This window comes from Natrix helvetica, assembly GCF_964273705.1.
Source record: "Natrix helvetica genome assembly, chromosome: 1".
In the NCBI taxonomy this organism is placed as follows: Eukaryota; Metazoa; Chordata; class Lepidosauria; order Squamata; family Natricidae; genus Natrix; species Natrix helvetica.
The window spans coordinates 100,677,107-100,688,223 of NC_138548.1; the positions used below are offsets into that span (position 1 = coordinate 100,677,107).

The following is an 11,117-nucleotide window of genomic DNA, read 5'->3' on the forward strand; positions in this document are numbered from 1 at the left end:
AGGTAGTCCTCAACTTGTAACCATTTGTTTAGCAGCCATTCAAAGTTACAGTGGTACTGAAAAAAAGTGACTTAAGACTGATCCTTGCACTTACACCTGCAGCAATGTTCCTATGGTCACATGGTCAAAATACAGGCACAAAATACAGGCAGTATGCGTTTACGACTGTTGAAGCATCCCAGGAACATGTGACCTCCATTTGTGTCCTTCCCAGCCATCTTCCAACAAGCAAAGTCAATGGGGGGGGAAGCCAGGTTTGCTTCATGACCATGTGATTTGCTTTACAATCATGGCAAAAAAAAAGGATCATAAAACCGGGCGTGCCTCACTTAACTTGCTTAGCAATGGAAATTCCTGTTCTCAGTTGGGGTTGTCAGTCTAGGATTGCCTTACAAGGAAGATTCTGTGGTCATAGAACAAGAAATAGTGTTTCCCTTCTTATTTCTTATCCCTTCTCTGGCAACAGTAGTAGGAATCACAATACAGGCTCCAATAGAAAAGAAAAAAGAAAAATTGTGTTCTTTTGGTTTCTTAGAATTCTAAGGAATTCTAATTCTAAAGTTTAACAACTTTATTCTGTTAAACAATGCTTTCCTTTACAGAACGACCTCCTCTTTCTCAAAGTTACAAGCCAGCTACATCACCTGAGCATTAAATGTGCCATTCACGTGCTACACCTGAACAATTTTAACCCACATTGCTTACGCAGAAGACCAGCAGATGAGGTGAGATAAAAGTCATTGATATTTCCTTCCTAGGCTCAGTGCGCTTATATCCATTAGTGAGGAAATCTATCATCCTTTCTTGTTCCTAGGCAAGCTCACTAGTTAATTTCTCCTTGCCTTTTGCTTCTGCTCAGAGAAATATGAATGCCATGTCCATATTTATATGTAATTCTACAGATAAGATGGACTCCATGTGGGAAAAGAAAATTGAATAAAATCTACACAACGGATTAAGGAAGAATTACTGAATATTTAGAAAGAATCACTTTATTAGCAGCATCTAGGTGGCCTACTTTATTGTATTTACCATGCATTTTTTTCTGCAATACAGAATACTATTTCATCATCAGAAGTAGTACAATGGTCCAATCATAGAGTGATGGAATGGCTCAGATCAGTAGATTTGGCAGAATATGCACCAAATCTTCGAGGAAGTGGCGTTCACGGTGGACTCATCGTAAGAAAAAAGAACTTAATTTAGGTTTTGCAATATAAATATTAACATGACAATTTATCAACACATCAGCTTTCAGTTTTTAATGTTTTGTCTATTTTGTTGATTGAAGAAAAGGAAAGCCAGTTTATGGAATTTTTTCCCCTGAGTGTTTTATGTAAAATAAATTTGGCAGTATTTAACATAACATTTTATAAATGATCTTGGGTAATAAACCAGTACCCAAATCATTAGCACTCAATATATGAAATAAATTAGAGAGCAGAAAATACTTTCAAATCAGCAATTGATAAAATGTTGGCTGAGTTTTTTTAATGAATATAAACTGTCCCAGGCAAGGGAGAACAAATTATCTTTTATCATGAATTGTTTTAAGCAACAGTGCAAATTCAAGCGGCTTAGAATGAAAATAGACAGTTACGAATGCTTTTTAAAACAATTGTGCTCTTGACGGCTGTTATTATCTTATTTTAAACAAGATCACTTTGGCCTAAGAACTGTATACATTTCATAACATTATATCAAGCATATAAACCCCCTCTTCCTTCTTTTAAATCTTTTTCTACAATTGATTTCTTCATTTGTGCCTCTAAAAATGACACATTAGATATTAATATAGACAGTATATATATTTATGCATATATAGACTTACTTAATTCTGTTCATCTATTATATTTTTCTGTTCTTTCTTTTGTGCTATTTTTCATCACTTGACTATAAAATCCATTGCTATAAACAACCAATACCCTTTCTGAACATATTGGCTTGATCCCAGCTTCCTTGAGCAAAACTATGCTCCCCAAAGTTCTCACTGCTGGAGAGAAAAGTTGGGAAATTTAACATATGTGTTACGATCCCCTCTCATAGATTTGTTGCAAATGAATGGGGAACCCTCCAGAATAGCATGGGTGATGGAAATATAGGAGGAAAAGGAAATAATAATTTCTTTTCCTGAAGTAGGGAAAATTCTGCTGAATCAAAATCCCAGGAACAACTCCAGGATCCAAGTTAGCATGGGTTGCATTAAGAGATGGGATCAAATGGAAATGGAAGCGCATTCTAACCCTATACCGTAGATCTGGAACTGCAATATGAAACAGATGTTTTTCTTTGATATCCCAAAGAAATGCCGCTTAAAATTGCATTTTTAAATTTTATATTTCCTGTTAATGTTATGTGATTGTTGGAAGTGGATTATAATGGCTAACATGTGAAGAAGCCCCGACGCTTCCTGGTTCTGTGATACAGTAACACATCACGCACATGCAGGGACTAATGAAAGCAAGCAACCCTCAGAATAGCCTTTGAATACCTTGCTGTTTAGAGACCACACTTAAAGCAGCACAGATGCTCTTTGTTTGTCTCACAGATCCTGGAGCCTCGTTTCAATGGAGATACTCTAGCAATGCTCCTCAACATTCCACCTCAAAAGACTCTGCTAAGACGCCACTTAACCACAAATTTCAATGTCCTCATCGGGCCAGAGGCTCAGCAAGATAAAAGGGAAATCGTGGAATCTACCGCTTATGCAGCTCTCACAACCACCGCAAAAGTCCGGGTAGGCTACAGAGAAACCATACAAACTTTAGAAATCCTGCTTGAGTTCCTAGCTGGCAGTTTAAAAGCCAGGCATCTCTTAGGCACCACTCTTGTAGTCCATGTAACTACTTGAGAGTGAGTTTCATTGAGAGGCCAATGGGAGTTCTTTCTAAATAGATGAATAAGAGTCGTTATAACTGGTATGTTATTTTAAAACAGAGGCTTTTTGTATGCTTAAGAACATGCGTCCCCAAAGAATTCTGGGAAATGTGGCTAAGAGAGTGTAAGGATTTCAGTTTAGTGTCTCCAAATAAGAAATATCTGCTCTAGTTATTAAACTATTTTGGGGCTCTAGCGACAGCATCTGCAGAGTATTGAAGGCTTTTTATTTAGTAGCTGAAATACTGTACTTAAACTTATCCATAGGATGGAAAGGCGCCATACGTTCCAGCCAAGGCACAATGATGCAAATATCCCCTGCTGATTGTTGCATTTGACTTATATTCACTTTGCGTTCAGTATTTTAAGGGACACAGTGGCTCAGTGGCTAAGAGACTGAACTTGTCGATCAGAAAGGTTGGCAGTTCGGTGGTTCGAATCCCTAGTACCACATAACGGAGTGAGCTCCCGTTACTTGCCCCAGCTTCTGCCAACCTAATAGTTCGAAAGCACATAAAAATGCAAGTAGAAAAAATAGGAACCACGTTTGGTGGGAGGGTAACAGCGTTCCGTGTGCCTTCGACATTTAGTCATGCTGGCCACATGACCACAGAGACGTCGTCGGACAGCGCTGGCTCTTTGGCTTTGAAATAGAGATGAGCACCGCCCTCTAGAGTCGGGAACGACTAGCACATTCATGGGGTGTTGTTGTTATGGTTTTGTGCCACTTGAGAGGTCTGATATTTGGGAGCAGGAGTGGAAGAAAAGCTCTCCATAAAGATACATGGACCTTTGTGTGTGTTTCTCAGCAATGAGTACAGTAGTTGTTTTAAAGAAGCACTTCTTTATGTTCTGCTACTTTGTATTTCACACATTTTTTTCTTCGGTGAGTTAATTATTGCATTTAAAGGTATGCATGCCCTTGAGGATCTTAAATTTAATGTACCTAGAAGAGTTAAGGTTGAATAGGAACATGATGGCAGCAGTACAAAGTTTAGTCTCACTTCTCTCAAGACTTGTCCGGCTTCTCAGAAGCCTGCCTTCTTGCTACCAACCAGGGATGTTGCAACTTGCATTGAGAATCTTCCATAATCAAGAAGTTGGACTAAATAACCTCTGAAGCATCTTCTAGTATTTTGATTCTTCGTATAGGGAATCCTGGAATTCTATATTGGGACTTGTAAATATTGTGACATTAGGTAAAGGTAAAGGTTCCCCTCGCACATATGTGCTAGTCATTCCCAACTCTAGGGGATGGTGCCCATCTCCGTTACAAAGCCAAAGAGCCAGCACTGTCTGACAACATCTCGGTGGTCATGTAGCCAGCATGACTAAACACCGAAGGCGCACAGAACACTGTTACCTTCCCACCAAAGGTGGTTCCTATTTTTCTACTTGCATTTTTTACGTGCTTTCAAACTGCTAGGTTGGGAAAAGCTGGGACACGTAGCGGGAGCTAACTCCATTATGCGGCTCTAGGGATTCGAACTGCTGAACTGCCGACCTTTCTGATCGACAAACTCAGTGTCTTAGTCCCTGAGTCTTATTGTGACTTTGGAAGCACATAATAAATTGTTTTAAGACTTCATTGAACTATTACCATTCCCGTCCTTTTAAAGGATACATTAATACTTTTTGCTAAAGTAGTAAACAGTTATGCTCTGATTTTTAAAGAACTTTACCTCAGGTTAGTTTTTTTATATACGGAGTCAAAAAAGTTATGTCAGTGACTCCATTACTAACCCTTCTCTTCGGCATAAAGACAACCCTCCCCTTTCCTTTAGATGCATTTGCTCATTTCCTACAGGAATTTGAAAAATCAATGAAAACGTTCACATTAATCTTGTAAAGTCTGTGAAAGGTTTTATTATTTAACAAAGGTCATTTTTAACTGTAGTGTTTTCTGTATTTCCCCGTATAGTGATTTTCTGACAATGCTTTCTCTCTTTATCCACCCACCCACCTTTCATTCTTGACAGCCAAAGAAACTTGGATTTTCACATTTTGGAAACTTAAGAAAAAAGAAGTTTGATGAATCTACAGATTATATTTGCCCTATGGATACAAGTATAACCAATGGCACTCAGAAGAGCTGTGGTGCATACAGAGTGCATAACGTGCTCCCTGATAAAGAATTAGACAAACTGGATCAGGTGGGCCAGGGGGACTGAAACACTCACCTTTCATCCTCTTGATGCATTTTGGAGCTTACAGATAACCTTTTCTTCTAATTTAACTAAAGTGCATAATGCATCTGCATGTCTTTAGTGAATGGATTAGGATGAAGCTTGAAGAATCTTTAAAATATCACTTGGAATTCCCCCCCCCCTCCCATTTGCAACTATTCATCCTACTCATCTTTTCAAGCCCTTTTTCAGGAAAAGAAAAAAGCTTTACACAACAGTTGTAGCTGACATTCAAGGCACCTAAAATTGAGCGTGATTGCTCTCCGAACTGCTGTGGCAGCACAGAGCTTTTTATATTTCCTTTACAATGCCCAACAATAATTTTTAACATTTTGTATTAGCTTTTTCATGTCCACAGTGGTAAGAATGATCTATTTTATTCTTGACAGCAGAGCTGAATTGTATATTTTTGTTAAAATATGTTCTTTTCATTGTGCAGCGTCTGCACCATATAGGGGTTACGTACGATAGAACATTAAAATATAGGCCTAGCGATGGATCTCTTCTTAAATAAAAAAAATATATCTGAGAATACAATTTCTTGAAGAAAGCAATAAAATATTTACTTGGGAAAATGTCTCAATTGTTTTTGTTGTAATTATTATTTTTGTGATTGAATTATGCTTTAAAAGGTGCTTAGACTGATTTTATAAATTGCTGTCCCAAGAAATACTACATAGAAACATGTGTAAAGTAATTTTTAAAAAGCCTGAAAAATGGAGTAATTGGAGTTTTCTGCAAGATACAAGATAGCAAGCCAAACTTCCATTTACTCTGATTTTGGAGTCGAACTGATCAGAAAAATTACGGTAATATCACATGATTAACTGCAAAAAGTATTTTTTTCATATGCATGATTTACTACATCTAACACGTTCCATTCTTCTCTCATTTAGAATGTAATTATTTTTCCATTTTGTTTAAAGCATGTAATTTGTTCAGTGTGTGTGTGTGATATATACACAATTGGAACTATTTTAATGTTCTGTTTATTTTTAAAACACAATTTTCAGTCAAACTCCTGGAATTTCTTAAAATTAAACACTCATAAAGTATAGATTTTTCCTCACATTTCCTTAGCCTCCTAACTTTGCGTTGAGCCTCTTTTCACTTCAAGCTCTTCTCAGTGAGGATAAAGGATCTGTCTGTTTTACAGGAATCAGTTCGTGTACAGAAAAGCTGCTCAGCATGCATGCATGTAATACCACGTAGTAAATGAAAATTAAACTTGGAATTTGCATCTTTTAAATATTATGATTCCTGACAACTTGTCATTTGGAGTCATATGCTATTTCACTGCCTATCTGAAGCACTCATAGTTAAGAGTTTGGAAACCACAGAACCACATTGTTTGAAGACCAATCTGTCCTGTCCTGATTCATTTAAAGCAGTATTTCTCAAAACTTGGCAAATTTAAGATGTGTAGACTTCAACTCCCAGAAATTTCCAGCCCAAACATTGATTTAAAACAATTAAAACAAGTCATCAAAATTTAGTTGAATATCCATGAACACTAGTTTGGTATGGAATATAGAGCTGATTAACATTCAAGGAATTAACTTAGAGTCATATTAATCTATATAAGTTTGCCAGCTACTGCTTTGTTAGAGAAACTATTGCAGAGATTAGGCTGTCTTTGTCTGTTAAAATGGTCATTTTAATGGATGGAAAACTATGCTCTTACCTGTTCTACCCCAAGTGCTAATCCTTAAGGCTTGAAAGAATCCTTAAACATATGCAGTCAATTGTATGATTTACTAGTAGGCCTATTTGAGTGTCACTTAAGGTGATTTGTATAGAATACTGTAAGGTTAGATCAGGGGTGTCAAACTCAATTTCATTGAGGGCTGCATCAGTGTTGTGTTTGATCTTGGGGGGGAGGCATGGCCAGCTTGACGTCACTCATGTCGGAGGTGCCAGTGGTGACTTGAGTGCTCCGCCAGCAAAAATTAGCTCCCTAGCTCCATTTTCGGCTGCGATGGCCTCCTGCAACCCTCTGCCAGCAAAAATAGAGCTCGGGAGGGTTGTCCGCGGTCCTCCTGAGCTCCATTTTTGCTGGCAGAAGCACCACGGGCCAGTCCATCGCTGTCCTAAGGGCCAGGTCTAAGCACTCTGCAGGCCAGATCCAGGACTCAGACCTTGAGTTTGACACCCCTTGGTTAGACAAAGGCATCTAACCCAAAATAAAACCCTAGCTATCTGGAATAGGTAGAGTATAAGAAATCCAAGAAACAGACACACATCTAAGTAAGGCTAGTTGATAAATGTCAATTTCTAAAATTTGCAAGGGGAAGGGATAGTGGAAAAACACTAGCCAAAATAGGCCACAAGAATTAGCTATAATGTACTTAGGCATCTAATCACCCAGGGATCTAAACAAGGCAGGCAGCCTAATCATTTAGAAACAAACTACCGTCACCACAAATATCTCTGAATAAAGAAATTCAGGCCCTACAATGGGGACATTGAGTGGGGATGGAAAGAAGAAAGAGCAGTGCACATATTCCTACTTTCTGTGTTATACAATAACTGCCATGACTAAATGATGGAGCCAGATGAAAAACTGAAATACATTTTAGAATAATGAAGCATTGAGCATATTAATGGTTATCTTATGTGTTAAGCAATGAACAAGTTATTAAAATAGCATAAGCATTTGAATCTGCATGAGATCAAGAAAGGGTTTTTGAATTACAGAAAACAGCTGTTGCATTCTTTTTATTTAAAAATATAATATCAAACATACCACTTTTAAAAAATGCAATGAATTGCCTTTTCATTTTTGATCTGATTAACCTATTAACTGTTTGTTAAATGCAGTGGTGTGAGATCTATATTTATGGAAAACGTGCAATTTGGACATTTTCCAATATTGGGGGTGGAGGGAACTCTGTAAGTCAACCTCAACCTCCTGAAGCAGAGACAGGTGTCATATGTGTGGAAGGAGTTCTGCTCTCCCAAAAGTTGTGCATGCAGGTTTGATTTAAGATTGGATGGCTGCTTTAATTTCAATGTAGTTGCCGAAATGATTTTGCAGATGGACCATTCAGAAGGAGCAGTGATGCAAATAGGGGAGCTATCTCGAGGAATAAGCAACCTCACGGTATGTATGAATTCAAGAGGGTTATCTAGAAATGTTGTTATGGATCGTTGTTAATCAGCCAAGATTATTTAAATAATATTAGCTGCCATCCCTATGTAAGAGAGGGATGTTTTAGATCTATCAAGCTCCTCATTTATTTTCTTTCCTCCCACTGAGGTCAGTGAAAGAAAACAATTTCAAAGTTTTGGATCCCTTAAGGGAAGAATGAAGAAGTCTAGGTTTCTAATTGGAAAAAGGGTTTTGGATAAACTGTTTCATAAATTATTATCATAAAAACATTTCAACATGAGCCACGGTGGCGCAGTGGTTAGAGTGCAGTACTGCAGGCTACCTCTGCTGACTGCTAGCTGACTGCAATTTGGCAGATCAAATCTCACCCAGCTCAAGATTGCCTCAGCCTTCCATCCTTCCGAGGTGGGTAAAATGAGGACCCAAATTGTTGGGGGCAATATGCTGACTCTAAACCGCTTAGAAAGGGCTGTAAAGCGGTATATGTCTAAGTGCTATTGCTATTTCTCATTTTCTAATGTATCTGACTGTAGATGTGGCTTGATTTTTTTTTTAAATTTCCAGACAATGTTAAGCCAAGATCAGATGCTAAACAATGATCAATTTTTAACATCAACTTTTGAGGATTGGAGATGAAGATGCCACAGGAGTAACACAAGTTCTTTCTTCTATTGTGACAGAAAACTGGTGCAGGCTGGATGCTATACCTAAAAATGTATCATTTTCTTTGCTAATTAAAATAGAAAGTTCAATGTGCTTTTAAAAAACATACACACATACACAGATAAACTCTCTGGTCTAGGTAGTTAAGACATGCATTTAAAGAACTATACAGTTTTTCTAGAAATTTTGAAATCAAAGATCTGTTGATCACTTATTGTAATCACTATGAGCACATTTAATAATGATCCCTTTTTCTATATTTTGTAATTTTAAGATTTGGTTATGGTGCAATGGAACTGCAATAGACTTCAAAGCTGTAGCTATTCTTTATTGTCAGTGTAGTTTATGCAATGATTTATATTGGATCTGAACTATGGCACTGAAAAAGTGATTCCTTGATGTATTAAAAATGCGTTCACTGGTTCAAAAGATAGTCATGATCAAGAGGACCGTAACTCCTGATGACTCCATAGACACATCCATGCAGCTGACTTTGAAGCAGTATTGAAATCTTTTGCCATTGCTTTTTCTTCATTTTTTAAAATGAAGAAGCTCAGTTTTAAACTGGGCTAGTCTATAATCTCAGTATTTCCTGGTGTTCTCCTATCCAAGAATTAACCAGGTCTGGTCCTGTTTGATTTGCAAAGCTGGACAATATTAATCTGGTGCTACCACCAACTTACATACTCACTGTTTTCTTGAAGACTTTTGACTAGTCACTATGAGTATCAATTACACAGTACTAGAAGCTCCCAATATTTGATGAAGAAATCATTCCTATCCTCTTTGTAACTATTTGTGTCTTACATCTTGCTAATTTTGAACTATACATGCAGTCTACAACATGTAGCCTTATTATCTGGGTTAAGCGGTGACAGGTTAACAAAAAACTTCCATTAGCTACCCTGTTTCCCTGAAAATAAGACCTCCCTGGATACTAAGCCCAATTGGGCTTTTGAGCGCTTGTGCTTAAAAAAATCCCTCTCCCTGAAAATAAGCCCTCCCTGAAAATATTGCAACACAGCACCAGCCATGAGGTGACCACACTCGCCACCTCCTGCACCTCCAAAATAATAAGATCTCCCCAAAAATAAGGCCAAGCGCTTGTTTCGGGGGTCAAAAGAAAATCAGATCCTGTCTTATTTTCGGGAAAACACAGAATTTGTTTATATAACATTTGATTGTTGCAGTGTGATAGAAACTATGGAAAAGTCAGAGTGATTGTGTTTGTTCAAGGGTTTAAATGGGTGTATTAATTCATGCAACACCAAAAATGTGTCTTAAATACATTGTAATAAATTCCACATTTCGCTTGACAAATTTGTAGTGACAAATTCAGAGGAAATACACAACAGCATGTTGGCACAGGCTTTCACAGCTGGCATCAATGAAGCAGTGATAACTGTTCTGGCAGTATGGCTGGCTGGGGAATTCTGGAAGTTAAAGTTCATAAGTCTTAAAAGTTGTCAAGATTGGAAACCCCAATCCTAGGCCATAGCCATACAGCCAGAAAGCTCCTCACTGCTTTATACACAATAGCCTTGCTAATCAGCTAAAAGCTAAACATTCTTCGAAATATCCTATAGATTGGAGTTAATTGGAAGCATGAGAAACAATGAAGGGACCAAGCAAATGCCCAGTTGCACTTCTTTCTCTGTCCTCCCACTTACTTTTCAATGCAGAAAATTATTGAAGTCATTTCCCAACTATTAAATTTTAATAGTTCCTTAAATTATAGTAATTGAGAGAAAAATGTTTTGTCAGAAAAGAACCAACCTCTTCAAACTTATCAGTTTTCAATCCTAAAAACGCCTTCAAAATTCATAGCTAAATAGCAAGATTTTGTTAAAATGTATGACAATTTGGGGAGGGAGGGCTTGTATTATAATTTATAGTTTACATCTAAACTGCCAAAATCTCTGATTTGGAGTATCCAAGTTTATCATCTAAATTCAGGAAGAAACATCAGTAATATTTCAGCAGTGTGTGTAAACAGCTTTCCACATCAGGGGAGTGTTGTTAATAATTAGAATCTGACATGCTATTCATTCTTATCTCTAACAGAATTGTTCCCTTGTCTGCTTCAGTTTCCTTTTGAAATGAGATAAATGGGGACACCTCTTTCAGAACTGATTTGGGGGGTAATTGGCCACTCTCTGAATATTTTTTGTGTGGAAATATTTGCCAATCTCTCTTGAAAGGCTTTCAGCAATCTACAGTTTAAAGGTTTAAATTAAAAGGCTTGCAACAATTCTAATGCAATCTTGTTCATCTGTCTT

At 37.5% G+C, this 11,117-nt stretch overlaps 1 protein-coding gene across 8 annotated transcripts in view; it reads left to right on the forward strand.

The window, feature by feature from the left end:
- Positions 1–9,143, forward strand: part of PPFIBP2 (PPFIA binding protein 2) — a 149,389-nt gene extending 140,246 nt beyond the window's left edge. For 3 of the 8 annotated variants that reach the window (XM_081936499.1, XM_081936500.1, XM_081936505.1), the window contains 6 exons: positions 603–725; positions 1,057–1,182; positions 2,549–2,737; positions 4,857–5,030; positions 8,101–8,166; positions 8,740–9,143. In XM_081936499.1, the coding sequence (XP_081792625.1) occupies positions 603–725; positions 1,057–1,182; positions 2,549–2,737; positions 4,857–5,030; positions 8,101–8,166; positions 8,740–8,811 (750 nt within the window). In that variant the 3' untranslated portion in view covers positions 8,812–9,143. Of the gene's footprint in view, positions 1–602; positions 726–1,056; positions 1,183–2,548; positions 2,738–4,856; positions 6,246–8,100; positions 8,167–8,739 lie in introns of those variants that run through there. The other 5 variants (XM_081936501.1, XM_081936506.1, XM_081936502.1 and 2 more) reach the window with 4 other exon arrangements.
- Positions 9,144–11,117: the final 1,974 nt, after the last annotated feature.